Genomic DNA, 20545 nt, shown 5'->3' with positions numbered 1-20545 from the left:
GTTCCTGTTTTGCATTTGTTACTACGTCCCCATGTGGGTGGCGCTGTGGGTTAAACCACAGAGCCTAGGGCTTGCCGATCAGAAGGTCGGCGGTTCGAATCCCTGTGACGGGGTGAGCTCCCGTTGCTTGGTCCCAGCTCCTGCCAACCTAGCAGTTCGAAAGCATGTCAAAGTGCAAGTAGATAAATAGGAAACGCTACAGCGGGAAGGTAAACGGCGTTTCCATGTGCTGCTCTGGTTTGCCAGAAGCGGCTTTGTCATGCTGGCTACATGACCCTGGAAGCTGTACGCCGGCTCCCTCGGCCAATAATGCAAGATGAGTGCGCAACCCCAGAGTCGGTCACGACTGGACCTAATGGTCAGGGGTCCCTTTACCTTTACCTTTACCTTTACTACATTCCTTAGCAGGCTGTGTAAACCATAGCTCTGAAGAATGCTTTTTTATATAGGGTAGGGGGCACTGGTACACAGAGCAGGATGGTGATAGCTAACTAACACCAGGTACTTGGGGATAGACTGCTTCCAGGTGTTATGAGTTGTTGCTATGGCTAGTAGCCAAAAAAACCCAACCCACCATACCTGCCAAGTTCCTGCCTGAAAAATAAGGGATCGGACCCATAGCTGCCAAGTTATCCCTTTTTTTAAGGGATTTCCCCTTATGCTGAATAGGCTTCCTCGTGAGAAAAGGGAAAACTTGGCAGCTATGATCGGACCGGAAGTAGCAGAGCGGAAGTTGTGCTGCCGCCATTTTGGAACTGGGCGGAGCATGCTCAGAAGCGACTTTTGGTGCTGCTCTGCCCAGTTCCAAAATGGCCTCTGCGCCAGAAGTCGCACTGCAGCCATTTTGGAACTGGGCAGAGCAGCATCAAAAGTCGCTTCTGAGCATGCTCCGCCCAGTTCCAAAATGGCCGCCGTGCCAGAATAAACCGGGGAAAAACAAAAATATCCGTTTTTTCAGCTGGGAACAGCTGGGAAAACGGGGGTTTCCCGGGGAATACAGGAGACTTGGCAGCTATGCAACCCACCCTCGACTACAATTTCAGGAAGAGCACACACCAAGTCGCTCACCTTTCCACCTCTGCCCTCTGGGTGGGGTTTGTGATGGCCGCAATATACTGCATGATGTACTTGCTTGCCTCTGTCTTCCCAGCGCCGCTTTCTCCTATAAAGAAAAACAAGACGTTGAGGAAAGGTGTGGGGCTGGGAGATGCTTCCTCCACCAATAGGGAGAAGGACAGGTCCCACTTCAAACTGCGGGGTGGCGATGTGATGATTTTGTTATTGTTATGAGAACTGTAAGGTCTCCCTAAGATATAAAATAATTATTCATAAATGTACGAGGCAAACACATATTTGAATATATAAACCACGCATCTGAAACAGTACAGGAAGACAGTCCTGAAGCCATTCTGACTCTTTCAGTGACCTCAAATATTCCTCTGCAGTTTGGATGGAAATGGGAAAAGCCTCTCCATTGTCTCTGTGTTGACAAATCCTGCCTTAAGGGCGCATTTGAGTATGAATAGGGCGAGCCTGTGACCTGTGACAGGGTGGCAATTTCAAAAATCTATATAAGGGCAGGCACCCCTTTGTTCTGGGTCCTCCTCCTTTCTCCTGCCTGGGAGGGGAGCACCCTGTTGCAACAGTTTAATAAAGATCAGGCTTACAAGCTGCTTTGCTTCTCAATATTCTCTGGTTGGCCTCTATTATTTTCCCCTACCGATAGAGAACCTACCGGTACATAAGGACTCTATACGGGCTCTTGGGTACCCCATAAGGGAAGAGGAGCAGTTTTTTCTTATAACAGTTTATACGGGGGAACCCACAAACAGGATTCGAGCGCCAAGAGCCCTCTCCCCTGCCGTACCTGAGATGACAATGCAGGTGTCCTTCGCACGGCGCTTCATGGCCTTGTAAGCTGCGTCAGCCACTGCGAAGAGGTGGGGCGGCCTCTCGTAGAGCTCCCGGCCACGATACTGCTCAATCACATCTTTCCCGTAAAGCTCCGTTTGCTTGTAGGGGTTCACGGAGACCACCACCTCGCCTATGTATGTGTAGATCCTCCCTTTCTCGAACCTTGGAGAGGCCAAAGGAGCAGTTAGGAGGGCATGCCAGCTTATCATCTTCCAAAGCAACTACTCACTTCCCAACTTAAAAATGGAAAGCGTAATGCTGGTGGTCAACAAAAGAGGTTTAAAGGCCCATCGAGGAGTTGAAAATGGCATTTATAAGTGGTCCATGTTTCACAAGCATATCGTAAGGAACAGTGTCTCTGAAAAAATTTACACATCACTTGGGAAAGCAGGCGAACTAATATCAGTGTACTGGAAGAAGCAAAGATCACCAGTATCGAAGCAATGATTCTTCAACATCAACTTCGTTGGTCTGGTCATGTTGTGTGGATGCCTAATGATCGTCTTCCAAAGCAAGCAACTACTCTATTCCGAACTTAAAAATGGAAAGCGCAATGCCGGTGGTCAACAAAAGAGGTTCAAAGACTCTCTCAAGGCAAATCTTTAAAAAATGTATTATAAACACCGAGAGCTGGGAAACACTTGCCTGCGAGCGCTCCAATTGGAGAACAGCATTTACCAAAGGTGTCATGGGCTCTGAAGACACTTGAACTCAGGACGCAAGGGAGAAACGTGCCAAGAGGAAGGCACGCTTGGCAAATCCACACCGTAGTCAACTCCCACCCGGAAACCAATGTCTCCACTGTGGAAGGACGTGTGGATCCAGAATTGGCCTCCACAGTCACTTACGGACTCAGTTAAAACTGTGTTTATGGAAGACAATCTTACTTGGCTACGAGGAATTGCCAAAGAAGAAGAAGACGAAGACGAGGAGGAGGAGATATTGGTCATACTATAGACATGGAAAGGCTGGACTAGATGAATCCCAAACCGGAATTAAGATTGCCGGAAGAAATATCAACAACCTCAGATATGCAGATGACACAACCTTGATGGCAGAAAGTGAGGAGGAATTAAAGAACCTTTTAATGAGGGTGAAAGAGGAGAGCGCAAAATATGGTCTGAAGCTCAACATCAAAAAAACCAAGATCATGGCCACTGGTCCCATCACCTCCTGGCAAATAGAAGGGGAAGAAATGGAGGCAATGATAGATTTTACTTTCTTGGGCTCCTTGATCACTGCAGATGGTGACAGCAGTCACAAAATTAAAAGACGCCTGCTTCTTGGGAGAAAAGCAATGACAAACCTAGACAGCATCTTAAAGAGCAGAGACATCACCTTGCCTACAAAGGTCCGTATAGGTAAAGCTATGGTTTTCCCAGTAGTGATGTATGGAAGTGAGAGCTGGACCATAAAGAAGGCTGATCGCCGAAGAATTGATGCTTTTGAATTATGGTGCTGGAGGAGACTCTTGAGAGTCCCATGGACTGCAAGAAGATCAAACCTATCCATTCTGAAGGAAATCAGCCCTGAGTGCTCACTGGAAGGACAGATCGTGAAGCTGAGGCTCCAATACTTTGGCCACCTCATGAGAAGAGAAGAATCCTTGGAAAAGACCTTGATGTTGGGAAAGATTGAGGGCACTAGGAGAAGGGGACGACAGAGGACAAGATGGTTGGACAGTGTTCTCGAAGCTACGAACATGAGTTTGACCAAACTGCGGGAGGCAGTGCGAGACAGGAGTGCCTGGCATGCTATGGTCCATGGGGTCACGAAGAGTCGGACGCGACTAAACAACAACAACTTTTTGCCACAACAATAGACATGGAAGCATGGGAAGGTTTGTGGAATATGGATATAAAATTTACAGCATGTTACAAAACAATAAAAAAATTTGTCCAGTAGCACCTTAGAGACCAACTAAGCTATAGTTTGGTTAGCTTATACGTAAATCCGGCACTTGGCATGCCCCCACAGAGTGCCAAACCGACTATAATTCTGCAAACTGAATTTGCAAGAATGCGACTGAATCTCACCTGCCAAAGAGTGACAGCCTGGAAGTGGCCCATCTCTGCCTTTCCTCTGTCCGCCCCCAATAGGCTGTCACCTACAAAGAGTCCCTTTGCCCGGTCTCTGCCCGCTGGGCACCCCTGGACACTAGCTACCTGCAGGGGCTACAGAAACAAAAGTCTTCTCCCATATCTGTCAAGGGCGAGAGTCTGCTCTGTAGTTGAGAAACAAGCACCTTCCTGTAAACAGAGGAAGAAGGGCGGCTGGCAGGAAACTCCCAGGGTGCGTCAAACCGAGATGAGGAAGAGGGACTAACCACAGAGGCCAGGTTGGAGGACGGAAGATGGGCAGAGCCCTCCTCGCCTCAGCCGCCCCCTTGCAAGGCAAGGCTGATGCTCTGCCTCACAGCGACGGCCCTTCTCCGGCGTACGCAACCGTTGTGAAATAAAAACAAGGACACAAGCTGCGACAGCCAGGCTCAGATGGGCTAATGTGGCCAACATGTGTATCCCACAGTTGTGTGAGCCAGGCAGCAAGAAAATAAGGACATAAGAACATAAGGAGAATCGGCGGGATCAGGCAAATGCCCCCATCTAGTCCCATTCTCACAGTGGCCAACCAGATATCATGGGAAACTCGCAAGCAGCATTTGAATGCAAGAGAACTCGCCCGTCACGCAATTTCCAGAAACGTGTATTCAGAAGCTTTGCGGCCTCCAACTGCAATACCCTCCAAGGGTCCCTATTTTCCAGGGACAGTCCCAGATTTACAGAAGCTGTCCCGGCTTCTGATTTTACCCGGGAATGTCCCACTTTTCCTTAGGATGTCCCTATTTTCATTGGAGACGTGTTGAATGGTTATGCGAACCCCCCCCCCCCGAGCCAAGGAGATAAGGAAGTATACAACCTTCAGAAGACATCTGAAGACAACCCTGTATAGGGAAGTTTTTTTATGTTTAATGTTTTCTTATGGTTTTATATCTGTTGGTGGAAGCCCAGTGGCTAAGGCCACTTTAAATCGTCTTGGCTTCCCCTAAAGAATTATGAGAGTTGCAGTTTGGTAAGGATGCTGAGAACACAGTCTCCGATTGCCATGAAAATGCTGGGAACCTTCACACAAACCCTTAAGCCACCCCGGCTACTCACTTTGTCAAACAGTCTCAAATTCCCAATCGCAAGCCTTTGCTTCCACCCACAACCCTCCAATCTTCCTCTGCCTTTTCATTCATTGTTCCTTCTGTCTCCTAGCCAGGGAAGGAGAGAAGCAGCAAACTGTTTTGAGTCCTCATTTGCACAAGCTGCTCAGCAACATCACACATGACGGGGAGGGTCTGTCTGCGTCCAAACCTCTTAGGTTCCTGCCCAGTTTCTTTGTATTTCTGCCTCACTTTGTTTTGCCAGTTTCGTTTGGGAACCTGAAGTCTCCCTGAGCCACCTCCTCTACCTGTGTGTGTGTAGCGGGCATTCCTTCTTGGGCTCCCGAAAGGAGCCATTAACCTTTGGAACTCGCTGCCACAAGATGTGGCAACAGCCACCGGGTCAGGTGACTTGAAAAGGACATGAGACAAATGTGTGGGCTGTCCTGTCAGGGGCTGGTAGCAACGGTGGCTATATGGAAATCATATTTAGATTCAGAGGCGATACGGCACTAAATCTGAACCAGGGTTCAAATCCCTGCTTGAAGTTCAGTGGCTGGCCTCGGGGACAGTCATCGCCTCTCTGCCAGGCCTACCTCACCGAGTTGTGCTGAAGATAAAATGCGGGGAGGTTGGTAGAACCTTGTAGCACGTGCTGAGCTCATTGCAGGAAAGATGGGAGTATTCAAGAAAACATTACCCGTCAGCTGTGGGAACACAGACCGGGCAATCATCGAGCTGTCTGGGAGGTGTGCAGCCTGGGAGTCATTTTGGACTCACTGCTGTCCATGGAGGCGCAGGTTAATTCTGTATCCAGGGCAGCTGTCTATCAGCTCCATCTGGTACGCAGGCTGAGACCCTACCTGCTCGCGGACTGTCTCGCCAGAGTGGTGCATGCTCTAGTTATCTCTCGCTTGGACTACGTGGGGCTACCTTTGAAGGTGACCCAGAAACTACATCTAATCCAGAATGCGGCAGCTAGACTGGTGACTGGGAGCGGTCACCGAGACCATATAACACCAGTCTTGAAAGACCTACATTGGCTCCCAGTACGTTTCCGAGCACAATTCAAAGTGTTGGTGCTGACCTTGAAAGCCCTAAACGGCCTCGGCCCTGTAGACCTGAAGGAGCGTCTCCACCCCCATCGTTCAGCCCAGACACTGAGATCCAGCGGCGAGGGCCTTCTGGCGGTTCCCTTGCTGCGAGAAGCAAAGCTACAGGGAACCAGGGAGAGGGCCTTCTCGGTAGTGGCACCCACCCTGTGGAATGCCCTCCCATCAGATGTCAAAGAGATAAATAAATAACTACCTGACATTTAGAAGACATCTAAATTCCCTGAAGTTCAGGGAAGTTTTAAATGTGTGGCATTTTAATGTATTTTAAATCTTTGTTGGAAGCCGCCCAGAGTGGCTAGGTACAAAAAAAAAAATTATTATTATGGAGCTGGGAGGGACAGCAATGGTCATCTAATCTGACCCCCCCGGCAATGCAGTCGTCGCAGCTAAATGGCTGTGGCTTGCGGTTGGCCACTCTGGGAAATGGGAAGCTAGCCTTGGACCTGATCTAGGTCCAATCTCTTCCTGCATCTCATCTTCAGTCTCTGCCCGTGACCCTCCCTAGCCACATCCTGAGGCAGTGAGTCCCACAGATCCCACACAACTGCCCCCGGCCCCGCCATCTTTCGCAATCCTCGGGACTTCCAAGTAGTTACCTCAGCTTCAGGTTTTCCAGGAAGTCTTCCATGGTGACCTGGTCTAGGAGGACAAAATCGGCCTTGCCGAACTCCAGGCTTTCTTGCTCAGCCATGACCCGCTGTGTGAAGGGTGCAGAGATGGGGAGAGAGAGAGAGACAGAGACTCTGTGGGGCCGCTGCTGGGTCCCACCACTGGCAGACCGAAAGCAAATGACTCAAGTCGCCGATGGCTGGTGGGGAGAGCTTCCTGCCCAGAGGTTCCTTCAGAGAGGCGAGGGTGGGGCCCTGTGGTTAGCTGGGACGTTTGAGACGCTTGCGTTTCCGCTCGCTCGGGTGTCATCGTGCATGAAAAAAGAAATTGCGCCCTTGCAACCCATAGACCAAACTCACACAAATGATGACTAAGGAGAGGTTTACCAGAGGTTTATAACCCAGGGACACTGTGTGGAGAAAGAGAGGCAAGTTATTCCACCCCTCTCTTGCAATATGGTGGACAAAAATGGCCAGCAAGTTCTGAAATGGAACAGTCACACATTTACATGTCCTCCAAGTTCCCTCTGATGAAAATAGGGACATTTCTTATTCCCACCCCAACTTATCCTAAAAACCCAATTTTCCTCCCCATCTCCCCCCACCCCACCCCACCGGCAGAGCATTTCCTCCAATCGCTTGTGCCATTTCTGTTGTCTTTTCTCCATTTTGAACCAGGCAGGTGATGGAGCAATTAAGAGACTTTTAGGGACGGTGTCCTAGCAGGAACCTAGAAGACACAGCCTCTCCTTGCTTTGGTCATTCTGAAAGAGATGCTTGCACCCTGCACAGCTCAATTTTGCAGCACTTGCTCGACCACCCCGACATTCAGCGCTGGCATGTGGCTAGTGGTGTAATTTCCTCCCTTCTGCCTGGATTGGACAGCCTAAACCATGGGTAGGCAAACTAAGGGGGCCAGATCCAGCCCAATCGGCTTCTACGTAAATCCAGCCCACGGACAGTCCGGGAATCAGCCTGTTTATACACGAGTAGAATGTGTCCTTTTATTTAAAATGCATCTCTGGGTTATTTGTGGGGCATAGGAATTTGTTCATTCCCCCCCCCAAAAAAATAGCCCGGCCCCCCACAAGGTCTGAGGGACAGTGGACCGGCCCCCTGCTGAAAGTTTGCTGACCCCTGCTATATGCCTTAAGTTACATCCAATTTGGAGCAAAATAAAAAAATTCTTTCAGTAGCACCTTAAAGACCAACTAAGTTTTTATTTTGGTATGAGCTTTCGTGTGCATGCACACTTCTTCAGATACACTGGAAACAGAAGTGTCAGACCCTTATGTATATACAGAGGGTGGTGGGGGTGGGTGGGAATGGCTGATGGGCTGATGGGAGTGGTAAACCTGTGGATGGCTGTTAACGGCTGCTGCGCTAAAGAAAGCTTGATCATGCATAATGAGATAAGAATCCGATGTCTCTTATTCATCCCAGGTGGCTCCATGGTTTTAAGCTTGGTAATGAGTTCCAATTCAGCAACTTCTCTTTCCAGTCTGCTCCTGAAATTTCTCTGTAATAAAACAGCTGCTTTGAGATCTTGTATAGAATCTCCTGGGAGATTGAAGTGTTCTCCTACTGGTTTCTGTAGGAGAAACCAGTAGGATTACTACAATTTGGATTACTGTAAAGTGGTCTATGTGGGGCTACCTCAAAGAACTGCAGCCAATTATTGGGCGGGGATGGTGTTGGCAGCAGACACTCCCTTGCTAGGCTACTCCTAAATTCTGGAAATGCCTCTCGTGGCTGCCTCCTCATTTTCCTTCCACCAGCAGATGAGGACTGTTTTATTCCAACAAGCCTATGTGAAAGAAAGGGCTTTAATAGTGCTGGGTAGCTCCTACTCTTTGCATTTTCATAATTCGTTCCCAGATTGTTTTAATTCTATAGAATTTACTTATTAACTACTGCATTTTGTTTTTAGCTTTGTGCATTTTTTCCTGTGTCTTTTTAGTTTGTTTAAGCCACCTTGAGCCTGGGAGAAAGGTGGGATGTAAGTACAGTGGTCCCTCGACTTACGAATTTAATCCGTTCCAAACGGACCTTCGTAAGTCGAAAAAAATCGTTAAGTAGAAGCCAATGGGGGGGAGACTGAATTCTCTTCGTAACTCGAAACATTCGTACGTCAAGTCATTCGTAAGTCGAGGTACCACTGTAAATAAATATACAGCTATAATATGCTCATTTGCTACAAGTGAATTTTGCAGAGTCTGAAGAAGTGGTGCAATAAATGTCATAATCCGATTTTGCATGTCTGAACAGCTTGGAAAGGGAGCCCCAATTAACAAGAGGGCGATGAGGAACCCATAACCTGGCAAAATGTGCCCATGATCCTAAAATTCCCCAGCCCAGGAGCCCCACACTCACTGTGGGAGTGAGTTCCACAGTTTAACTATGGGCTTCATAAAAAAACCTACTGTTTTATGTGTCCTGAATTTTATTCTTGCCGCTTTCCCCGATCCATCAGCTTAGCCCTCCAGCTTCTAAACCAGGCACGTCCAACAGGTAGATTGTGATCTACCAGTAGATCACTGGATGTCTGTAGTAGATCAGTGCTAGATCACTGGCACCCCTAAAAAAAGCTCACCCAAAATTTTCCTCCTCCCTAAAAAAAGCTGAACTATGACCTGAAGCCCTAAACAAAAATGGGCCTCCCTCCCTCCTAAAAGCTCAACAAGTTTGACCTAAACCCAAAAAAACAGGGCTTCCCTTCCTTAAAAAAAACTCAACAGCTTTGACCTGAACCCCCCAAAAGGGGGTAGATCACTCCCAGTTTTTAACTCTGTGAGTAGATCAGAGTCTCTTGGGAGGTGGCCACCGCTGTTCTAAACAACTACACTTTCCCACTTTGCAGCTAACTAGTCCAGTAGATAAAACAGGTAGGGGGAAAATGGCAAATGTTTTTCAGGGTGAGTGAGAGCTTCCTTCTTCCTTGGAATAGAGGAAGTGGGGAGGCAAGCAAACCACACGCCCAGGAAGCAGCTTAGTAAGATGCTCGATTACCTGCCCGCACCCCATTGCCCAGGGCTCAGCCCAGACGCCCTTTGCAAAAGGACTTCCTTTTCGGAGTAGAGGAAAAAAGCCCAACACCTAACCCCAAGAGAACAAAAGGCTGCATGATTTACTGTATTTGCTTATTTATTAAAAGAATCTTGCGCTACGACCAGAGACTTCCTCTTTCAGGCTTGACATCCTGCCCAGATTTCGTCACCCAGCAATGACTCAGAACGGGGTGGGAGGGCTGGTGAACCGGGGAAAAGCACGCCACACCCACGGGTTAAAGGCAACGGCCAGCTGGTTGGGCTCAGATATTAAGGCGGCAGCAGTCGTTGAGCAGGGATGGGTCACTTATCCTAGCAGCTGCACGGCTCTGCTGCTGCGCACCTCCTCCTCCTCGAGGGATCTGGAACACAGAACAGGCAAGAGCTTTAAAATCTGCACAGCAGCGCTGAAATATCTAGAGATGCCTAGCTGTGCAATTTCGCTCCCAGGAGTCCTCGCTTTCGCCACCCCTCAGAAACGACTGTCGACCCAAGACTCTCCAAATCGAACAAAAGGTCCGAGCCAGGGGTAGGCAACCTAAGGCCCAGGAGCCGGATGCGGCCCAATTGCCTTCTCAATCCGGCCCACGGACGGTCCAGGAATCCGCATGTTTTTACATGAGTAGAATGTGTGCTTTTATTTAAAATGGGTTATTTGTGGGGCATAGGAATTTGTTCATATTTTTTTTCAAAACACAGTGGTGCCTTGCTAGACGAAATTAATTCGTTCCACGGGTCTTTTCTTATAGCGAAAAATTCATCTAGCAAATCCCATAGGAATGCATTGAATTTTTTTTGAAATTTTTTTGCCCTTAGGAACGCATTAATTGAATTTCAATGCATTCCTATGGGAAACCGCGATTCGCTAGACAAATTTTTCGTAAAATGCATTCGTCTAGTGAGGCAAGCTCCGCTCGAAAAATCCTTTCGTTAAGCGGAAATTTCGTTAAGCAGGGCATTCGTTAAGCGAGGCACCACTGTAATAGTCCGGTGCCCACCATATGGTCTGAGGAACAGTGGACTGGCCCACAGCTGAAAAAGGTTGCTGACCCCCGGTCTAAGCAGACGCACCCCCTACTCAGAAACAAATTCCACTCGGTTCAAAAAAATGCACTCACGACAGCAACTAAAGAAAGATTCTCTCGTCCGACAAAAGTACCAGTTCAAAGCAAAAAGGATTTTGCTAGTCTGCTTTTTTTAAAGAGAGGTGTATTAACTCATTTTCATTTCCAGACTAGACAGCCCTGCGGCCGACGAGACCCCTTAAGGCTGCAAGATGGCTTAAAAAGCCTCGAGTGCCCTCAGCTTGCCCTGTTCTAACTGCAGCAGTTGCTCCTTCGGCACCCGATTCTCCTGGGAAACACTTGTCTGAGATTTCTATAACCTCACCCCGCAGACAAGAGCAGAGGGAGGCCTCAAACGCCACAGATTTGCTCTTGCAAGCTCTACAGGAATGATCAGGGTCACGGGCACGACCCAGCCACGCTGGAAGGCTTGCGGGAAGAAAAGAATGAGAGGGCGAAGACAGACACTCAACCTCTGTCCCAAGAGCTGCTGTTAGGTCAGTATTCTTCGACATGAAGAATCTCCATCTCCCTTAGGCTAGGGGCGAAGAACCAAAGGTCCTTCAGATGCTGCCAAACTCCCATCAGCCCCCAGACGACAAACTCCCCATCAGCCCCCAGATGACATGGCCACTGCTCAGGGATGCTGGGATATGTAGTGCAACCATATCCATAGCTGCCAAGTCTCCCGTTTTCCCCGGGAAACCCCCGTTTTTCCAGCTGTCCCCAGCCGAAAAAACGGATTTTTTAAGTCCCCCCCCCCCGGTTTATTCTGGCGCCGCGGCCATTTTGGAACTGGGCGGAGCATGCTCAGAAGCGACTTTCGATGCTGCTCTGCCCAGTTCCAAAATGGCTGCCGCGCGACTTCTGGTGCGGCAGCCATTTTGGAACTGGGCACAGCAGCATCAAAAGTCGCTTCTGAGCATGCTCCGCCCAGTTCCAAAATGGCCGCCGCGCTACTTCCGGTATGCTAATTCCGGTCCGGTCCCTTATTTTTCAGAGAGGAACTTGGCAGGTATGACCATATCTGGAAGGGCCTTGTTATACAGATGCAGAAGCTTCGAGCTTTAACTGGGAATTCTTGTGCCATCTCAGGAGACAGGACAGTTGAAGCCAGACCAGCGCAACCTGCCATTGGAAAGCCCCTGAGATAAAGGATTATTTATTAAATTTGTATACTGCCCTAAAGACCTGCAGGTTTCAGGGTGGTTCACAACATAAACAAGCCGTGAAGCAGCCTCAACAAGTTCTCAAACTTTGAAACGCTCAAGCCAAGGCCGGCTTTAGACCCATCGAAAGAGCGTTTCAGAAAAATGACCTTTAGAAATCACGTCGGCAAAAACAGAACGCCACAGCGCCATCTGGTGCCACCGTGTTATATCGCATATAAAAATACCAATTCCCGAGAGCAAATTGTTCACCTTTCGCCAAGCTGAAACACTTTTCGGAGCTGGGCAGTGCCAGGACTTAAGTCCGTCAGGTGGGTTAATTGCCAGGTGGTGGTCTGAGAAGGTCACAAGAGAAGGATCCACTTCACTCAGCGCTGCTGGATCCAACGTGATCCGAGCTCACATCTTGAACTAAAGAGACAGAGAAATGAATGGCACTAGTTGGAACTGAGGAGGCAGAGATCTTGTCCGGCTAAGCCTAGAAGCGAGAGGAAATGAGGAAGGGTGTGTGGAGGTATCAAGTTCCTTTTTAACTCCCTCCCCTTCTTTTTTTTAAAAATGATTTTTATTAAGTTTTATAAAAAGAAGAAAAATACCATCCATATGTTCATACATTGTTATAGCATCAGTATTCAAAAATACAGAAATGAAGAAGAAAATTAAAAGAAAAAGAAAAAAACAACAACATATGCATTCCATTTTTTCTCATTTTAGTAAGAGACTTCCCCGTCCCCCTTCTATCAGTTCATTGCAAATCATTCTTGACAAATTCTATATCTTATTTTCCAAACTTAATTACAACATCCTTTTCTCAATTTTACAACTCATTATAATATTCTAACCTATTTTCAATTATATCTCACTTAATTTCTTAACCTGCAACTTCACAATTGCTTATAATTCTCCTCATACATCAATTCTACAATATTTTTTATAATTAATTCTAAATTTCTTTTAACTCCCTCCCCTTCTGACAGGAGTGAGACAGGAGTAAATAACACTGAGCAAGTTGGAGTTAACTTTTTATTACCAAAACTAGGATCCGCACAGGAGTGCCTAATGAGCACAGCAACTCATCTCTGGCAGGTCTTGCCTCCATGAAGCAGCTGCGGAAATTTAAGGTCCCTGCCCCCCCCCAAACTCCCCTCCTCTCCAGGGTTTTCCCCAAGCAATTGGAGACTGCGCCTGCATGAAGCTAACTTCTCCTCTGCCCTCTTCACACCTCTCTTGGTTCTGGGAGACCAGGGCCGAGGAGTGAAATGGGAAGCCTGCAACTCAGCAGCCTCCCAGGAAAGGGCTTGGCCGAGATTTCTATAACCTCCCTCTGAAGTTGGGGCAGAGGGAGGCCTCAAACCATCTCACAACTGCTCTGGCAAGCACTGCAGGAATGATCAGGGTCACAGCGCAGACCCAGCCATGCTGGAAGGCTTGCGAGGAGAAACGGGCGGCTCATACTTCAGAGCCGTTTCGAGCAGGAGACTTACTGGCTGGCAACATCGTCAGGAAGCCCAACTGGATTTTCTTGTAAGCATGCGGAACATCGCAGTCTTCTTACCCAAGTTCCTCTCTAAATGACATCATCACAAAGAGAATCTGCAAAGGGGAGGGGGACAAAAATAATATAGAATGGTTCAGCATTCCCTATTCATGTGTTTAGAAAACTGGTGTGAGTTTTAATCTGTTTCTACTTTACTGTTCTTTTAACTTTGCAAGTAAAAAAAAAATGTTACTAATGCTTATTACAGTTGTACCTCGGCTCCTGAACACCTTAGGAGTCGAATGTTTCGGCTCCCAAACGACTGAAAACCAGAAGTGAGTGTTCTGGTTTTTTAACGTTCTTTTGGAAGCCGAACATCTGAACAGGCTTCCAATTGGCTGCAGGAACTTCCTGCAGCCAATCAGAAGCTGCACTTTGGAATTCGAATGCTTTGGAAGCTGAACGGACTTCTGAAACGGATTCTGTTCGTCTTCCGAGGTACGACTGTATTTCGTTGCTTTGAGGGCTTGGTTTTTTAAACAAACCAAGCAGTGTATGAATTTCACGAAATAAATAAATGCCTCCTTTTCGTTGCGTTACTATTTAGACCTAATGCAACAGGCAGGTGAAGAACACGGCCCCACACAACCCTCCTAGACTGAAAGGGCATTGGGAGAATGCACAGAAAAGTAAAAGCAGATTCGAAAACGCTGTTTCTAACCACCCCTGGCTCTCGTTTTACCAACAGTCAAGTTTCTAGTCCACACCACGTGCATTACAGCCCACAGCTGAGAAAGCATGCATTTTCATAACGTGAGATTTATTCCAAAGGGAAAACAGGCTCGAAAACGCAGCAGAGGATTGGAAGTGGAAAACCAGCATATAAAGTAGTAACCAGACCTAACAGCTAAACTACAACTCCCAGCATCCTCCATTCCTCCTCTTATAGAGGCTATGGAGAAAGGACCACGCTGCTTTCTGGGAACTGTAGTCCACCCAGAAAATAAGGACCAACACAACGGCCCGTTTAGCGCCAAGACTGAACAACCCGGGATAAAGGCCGCTTCCCCGCAAGACACCAGAGACTAAAACACCTACCAGCACCGCGCCAGGCCGCGGACTGGACTCCGCTGCCGCGGATGGCGACTGATCCATTTTTCAGGTGGCCCAGAAGCAGAAATCGCCATCTGCTTCGCTCTCCTTCGTAAGACCCGCCTCCTCTGTGTGTGTGACGCCACCGCGTTAAAACCCCGCCGCCTCCTCCCCTGAAGTCTCTTCTTCGCCCCCTAGCGGCTCACAGTCCTACGGTTTACGAGCCTCTCTATGCGAATGGCTCTAATAGAAATGCGATCGCGCCGCTTTCCAACAGGTCCTCCTTGCCTTGCCTTGCGCGAAGTGGGCGGGGCAGAGGAGCTCGTGGGAGGAGCATGCGGGAGGAACCAAGGGGATGCAATCTAACTGGTTCTCTACAGCGACTTTCGGTCGTCAACTGTAGTTGGTGGGAATCCGGATTAAGAAGAGTGGAAATTCATATAGAGCAGGAAAGCCTTGTGGCACCCCAAAGGATGGCAGATTTTATTACAGCACATTATGATCCTTGTTCTGCAGATCCACCATGTTCTACTGCAAGGGGTCACTGTGCTCATTTAAACTTTGCTTAATAAGGTTCAAATGGTGTGAGCAATCATTTACTGCTGCTGTGAATGCTGTCACTGCTCACTGGAAGGACAGATCCTGAAGCTGAGGCTCCAATACTTTGGCCACCTCATGAGAAGAAGAGAAGACTCCCTGGAAAAGACCCTGATGCTGGGAAAGATGGAGGGCACAAGGAGAAGGGGATGACAGAGGACGAGGTGGTTGGACAGTGTTCTCGAGGCTACGAACATGAGTTTGACCAAACTGCGGGAGGCAGTGGAAGACAGGAGTGCCTGGCGTGCTCTGGTCCATGGGGTCACGAAGAGTCGGGCACGACTAAACGACAACAACAACAAGTCACAATACAATACAATTGTTATGATAGTCTTTAACACGCCAGAAGACGCTTTGCTTCTTTTTTCAGGTGCAACGACGGAACGACCTCTACTCAGGAACAGACGTTTCACTGAGATCGACTCCTGCTTTCTTCCACCTTCCTTGACCACCCTCATCAGAACCGGAACTGAGGGCAGAGCGGAACTCATACATTTCCCCCTACCCCTTTGGGCAACCGAGCCCCTCTCTCTCTCTCCCGCCTCTCCCTCTCCGCTCCTCCTTTTCGGAGGACTGACGTCAGTCCTCCCGCGCCGAGCCGTTGGGCGCCTCTCGGCGAAGCCTGAATGAAGGCGAGCGCTCGCGCAAGGCACGCCGGGAACGCCGACGCCCAAGATGGCGGCAGGATTGAAAAGTTGTTGCCGCGGCGGCGGCGGCGGCGCCTTTCGCTCCGTTTGAGGCTCCTGCTCTTCCGGGTGCGGCGATGGCGGCGCAGTGAAGGGAGCGCGCGGCCCGGGCGGGGAGATGCCTCCGGGCCCCGCCTGAGACATGGAGGAGGAAGGCAAGAGGGGCAAAAAGGTGAGGCGAGGAGGGCGGGGGCGCCCGGGGGGAGAGGGGGCGGGGCTTCGATGAGGGCGGCGCCTGGGGAGGGAGGGTGGGGGAGGGGCAGAACACTTGGGGGGCAGGTAGGGGAGTTGGGGGGCTGATTTTCCCCCATAAGAACTGGAGTGGGGGTGTATTCACACAACCCATAACAATTGGGGTGGGGAGGCTTTAATTAAATAAACCAAGATCAAATTGAAGTCCTGTTGCCCCCCCTTTTTTACCAGAATACCCAACCCCATAAGAATTGGAGTGGAGGCGGTATTCACACAACCCATAATAATTGCCGGGTGCAGATTCTTTACTTAAATAAAACAAGATCAAATTGAAGATCATATCCTGTTATCCCCACTTTTTCTTTTTAAAACCAGATCACCCCAAATAAGAATGGGAGTTGGGGTTGTTGCACAACTTGTAAGAACTTGGCAGGTGGGGGGGGGAGATTATTTAAAGAAAGAAAGAAAGAAATCGTGATCGAATTGCAGTCCTGCTTTTGTTATTTCTCTCTCCTCAATTTTATCAGAGGTCGATCCTCAGGATTTCCCTCCCCCTCCCCACACCTCACATTTCACATACAGTATGCCAATAATAAAGAAGGTGTTTAATGTTTTTCTACTCCCTGCCCCACCCCCTCCCAATTGCCAAATAGTTCTTCATTTGCAGGACTCCTTTCCACCCCACCCACTTCAAATATTTCATAGCTGGCAATAATTGGACAGGGGGGAATATTACGTTTGAAATATTTAGATGATATGAATCGTGATAACCTTCTGCTCCTCGCCCTCTTCCCCTCCAATTGCTGGAGAGTTTTACATTTGCAGTCTTCCTTTCCATCCCGCCCTCTCTCAGTATTTCATAGGTGGCAAGTATTGGGGTGGGGTGGGGAGTGTTGTCAAACCCAAAAGGCTTCCGTTTGGCACCTTGTGAAATCTTTGCCTTGGGGAGGTCTTGTGATTCTGCTGCCACCAGGTAATATTTGGCAGTGGAGGGGAAGACGATCTGTGCCAGACCAGCCTCATCAGTTGTTGAATATTTTGTTTTTGCTTGCTGTGCGATGAATTCCTTTGCTCCTTAGCAGCCTGCTCTGTTCTAACATATTCAATGAGCTGATGACTTAAGGAGAGAGCTCCTACGGTAGTTTCTGGATCAGGCTGAAGGTCTGCCTAGTCCCACAAGGCTGAACCAGTTCACTGTAGGAAGCTCATATTCAGGACATGAGGGCTGTAGCTCTCTTTTGTTGTTCCCCAGTGACTGGTCCTTAGAGACCTGGCGCATCTCAATATACATTTAGGACACTGCCATTGTGACTGGTACTGTTCTCCATGAATTTATCTAATCCCATTTAAAAGCTGTTCAGCCTGGTGAAACCACTCCTTGTGGAAGCAAATTCCATAGCTGAAGGTATGTGATTGTGAAGAAGTCTTTCCAGTGTCTCCCAACACTCAGTTTCTAGAATTATATGAAGCAGGGATTTTTGGGGGGGGAGCAGCGGAGAGACTTCTATCTCCTCTATTGCCCAAATCATTGTGACTGTTCCTCGCAGATGCGTTGATCTGACCCCCCCGGATCTCTTTTGTTGCCCTTTCCTTCATCCTTTTCAACTCAGCAATACTGTATATTTTTATTTTGAAGGGTGGTGTCCTGAACTGCACACAATATTTCTGGTGCAATTGCATCACAGAGTTATATAAAAGCCGAAAGATTTTTGACACTTTGGCTTTCGGTCCCTTTCCTAATGATCCCTGGCACGAAGTTCACCCTCTTTCACAGTTGGATGACGTTTTCATTGTGCTATTGCCAGAAACTTTTCCTGATCAGCCACTGCCAGCTTGGACCCCACCAGAAGTGAGGATTTATGTACCGTACTGTTTATTTGTCCTAATATGCATCAGTCTGCACCCGCTTGCAGAAAACCACATCTGCTACTTTATTGCTTACCAGTCACTCGTTTTCAGAAATATTCTTTTAGAGCTCTTCATCACACTGGGTTGGTTTTTTTTTGAATCCCAAATAATCTGGTGCCTTCAGCAAACTTGGCCACCTCACCCCTGAACCCTAGGTCGCTTAAGAACAAGTTGTGTTAGTCACGCAGCCTTTCATTTTCTTAAAGAAACCCCCTCTGGAAAACTTAATGGGAAGCGTAGTCTTGGAATAGAATTACTGGTTGTGTTTGAGCCATGAGCTGAGCCTCTATCTCTCTATCTGCCTTGGAGTAAATTCCATCTGGTACTCGGATCAGGCTGACCTCTGGGTATTCAGCAACATTTTTGCTCTGGCCTGGCAAGTACAGGTGCATGAGATATGTCAGTAATGGTGAACCTATGACACGCGTGTCAGAGGTGACACGCAGAGCCCTCACTGCTGGCACACGCCCCATCGGCCCATTCACGCTGTTGTTGTTGTTTTCCCCCCATTTGTTCTCCCGCTCCTCCTACAGCTTGTCTCCGCTACAGCTTATCTCTGCTGTTAAAACCAGGATCCTTTTGTTGTTGTTGTTGTTGCTGGTAGCCAGAGATTGGTTTTTTTAACCCTTTCTGTGTTGTTGTTTTTCTGGCACTTTGGCAGACTATGATTGGGTGTAACAGCGTTCATTTTGTAACCCATTCTGTGCTGGGTTTTTTGGTGCTTTGGCAGACTATGTCGGTGCTACATGTTGGTTCCAGTGAAGGTATTATTCGTCATTTATTTCTGTTCTCTGCCCCCCCCCCAAATCACGAAATTATGGTTTTTTTCTCGAAGTGACACACCACCCGAGTTATGCTCGGTTTTTGGGCGAATTTTGACACACCAAGCTCAAAAGGTTGCCCATCACTGAGATATGTCTTTGTGTCCCATGTGTGTGCACTATGGTTGAGAGAGGCTCCTGCTTTCTGAATTTGTGGGTGTGCAATAGGATTATTTTTTTACTTTTTAACTTGTGAAGTCCCGGGTGGGACAGGAGAGAATAGAGCACACTCTCCAAGCTCCTCTGTCCAGCTGGTGGGCCTCTCCCAAACCCACGATCCATTTTACCCAGCCCCACCTCCTGCCTTGCACCGAGTGCGTTTGCCTAGCTGGAATGGGTCCTTGACAAAGCCTTTTGCTTGCTTGAATGGAGAGGGATGTGCCACATGGGGCTAGACCGGAGGTCAGCAAACTTTTTCAGCAGGGGGCCGGTCCACTGTTCCTCAGACCTTGTGGAGGGCCAGGCTATATTTTTTGGGGGGGAAATGAACGAATTCCTATGCCCCACAAATAACCCAGAGATGCATTTTAAATAAAAACACACCTACTCATGTAAAAAAACACCAAGCGGGCCCACAAATAACCCAGAGATGCATTTTAAATAAAATGACAAATTCTACTCATGTAAAAACACACTGATTCCCAGACCGTCCACGGGCTGGATTTAGAAGGCGATTGGACCGGATCCGGCCCCTGAGCCTTAGTTTGCCTACCTATGGGCTAGACTCTTGCACAGCTGGAATGTAGTGCAAAGGCTGGAGTCTTATCTCTTGGCTTTTCCCATTTTTGCTTCTGAAAGTTGCCCATAAAAGTTATTTTTTTAAAAAAAACCTTGGGCTGAAAGTAGTTTCTCATCCCTCCTTTAGCAAAATGTCGGAAAGGCACCTCCCAGGAAACATAAGTAGTGGTAGAATATAGGGACAAGGAATAGGGAGTATCGCTGCTCAGTAGGGTCTGGCTTCACTGTAGGCAGACTTGCGATTGCAGGCTGGAAGGTGCTCGAGTCACGGGGTGATTGAAAGGGAGGGGAGTAAGAGCCTTGCTCGTAGTTGTTGAAGAAGAGGCTGAAGCTTGGCACCCGTCTTTCTCGGGAGACAATGGAGGAGTGCGCCTTTGGCGGTGAAGTCAGACTGTTGGAAGGTTGCAGCGCCTGCTCCGGCTGTAGAACTGCTTCTTCCCACATGGTTTTTGCTGTACTTGTGGCACCGAAGTGACCTTCCCGGGGCACAAGCCTGGGCAGTGTGTCTGGAGGTCAGACAACAAGGCCCTCCCTCAGCCCCGCTGATGTGGTCCAAAGGAAAACAGAGCAAGATGTTGAGCGCCAGCTTGGCTGCAGGAGTTGCCGGAAGGAGGCGTAAAAGGTGCCATCTCACTGTCTTAGGGACTCTGCTCCGAATTTGTGTAGGGTTTAGAATCATAGAATCATAGAGTTGGAAGAGACCACAAGGGCCATCCAGTCCAACCCCCTGCCAAGCAGGAAACACCATCAAAGCATTCTTGACATATGCCTGTCAAGCCTCTGCTTAAAGACCTCCAAAGGAGGAGACTCCACCACACTCCTTGGTAGCAAATTCCACTGCCGAACAGAGTTGAGAAAAGAACAAATTAGCGAATCAAAGGTCGAAAGGATAATGAAAGGAATAGATGAGATTAAAGTAAGCAAATTTAGGGAGCTCGAACTAAAATTCTTTCTAAAATGGTATAGAACTCC

General features: G+C 48.4%; 2 protein-coding genes, 1 long non-coding RNA gene and 2 other non-coding genes across 5 annotated transcripts in view; 1 reads left to right on the top strand and 4 right to left on the bottom strand.

Annotated features, from left to right (window-relative positions):
- The window catches only part of MYO1G (myosin IG), an 89079-nt gene extending 81956 nt beyond the window's left edge, over positions 1 to 7123 (bottom strand). Inside the window, exons 1-3 of the mRNA XM_060281037.1 lie at positions 6771 to 7123; positions 1868 to 2076; positions 1069 to 1162 (exon numbers count right to left, since the gene is read on the bottom strand). Of these exons, the coding sequence (XP_060137020.1) occupies positions 1069 to 1162; positions 1868 to 2076; positions 6771 to 6865 (398 nt within the window). The 5' untranslated portion in view covers positions 6866 to 7123. The remainder of the gene's footprint in view (positions 1 to 1068; positions 1163 to 1867; positions 2077 to 6770) is intronic.
- Positions 7124 to 11191: 4068 nt separating this feature from the next.
- On the bottom strand, positions 11192 to 11329 carry LOC118092410 (small nucleolar RNA SNORA9). Its single transcript, XR_004693522.2, has one exon. It is a non-coding gene; the product is annotated as a small nucleolar RNA SNORA9 (small nucleolar RNA).
- Positions 11330 to 12286: 957 nt separating this feature from the next.
- LOC118092375 (uncharacterized) lies at positions 12287 to 14911 on the bottom strand. The gene is made up of 3 exons (XR_009558433.1): positions 14638 to 14911; positions 13547 to 13655; positions 12287 to 12473 (listed from the first exon to the last, which is right to left on the bottom strand). It is a non-coding gene; the product is annotated as an uncharacterized LOC118092375 (long non-coding RNA).
- Positions 13359 to 13496, bottom strand: LOC118092409 (small nucleolar RNA SNORA9). Its single transcript, XR_004693521.2, has one exon. It is a non-coding gene; the product is annotated as a small nucleolar RNA SNORA9 (small nucleolar RNA).
- Positions 14912 to 15890: 979 nt separating the features above from the next.
- Positions 15891 to 20545, top strand: part of CCM2 (CCM2 scaffold protein) — a 46430-nt gene continuing 41775 nt past the window's right edge. Inside the window, exon 1 of the mRNA XM_035129421.2 lies at positions 15891 to 16086. Coding sequence (XP_034985312.1) covers positions 16057 to 16086 — 30 coding nt within the window. The 5' untranslated portion in view covers positions 15891 to 16056. The remainder of the gene's footprint in view (positions 16087 to 20545) is intronic.

Source organism: Zootoca vivipara, chromosome 12, assembly GCF_963506605.1.
Source record: "Zootoca vivipara chromosome 12, rZooViv1.1, whole genome shotgun sequence".
NCBI classification, from domain to species: Eukaryota; Metazoa; Chordata; class Lepidosauria; order Squamata; family Lacertidae; genus Zootoca; species Zootoca vivipara.
The sequence above is the reverse complement of the archived record's forward strand: the minus strand, read 5'-3'. Positions and strand labels throughout refer to the sequence as shown.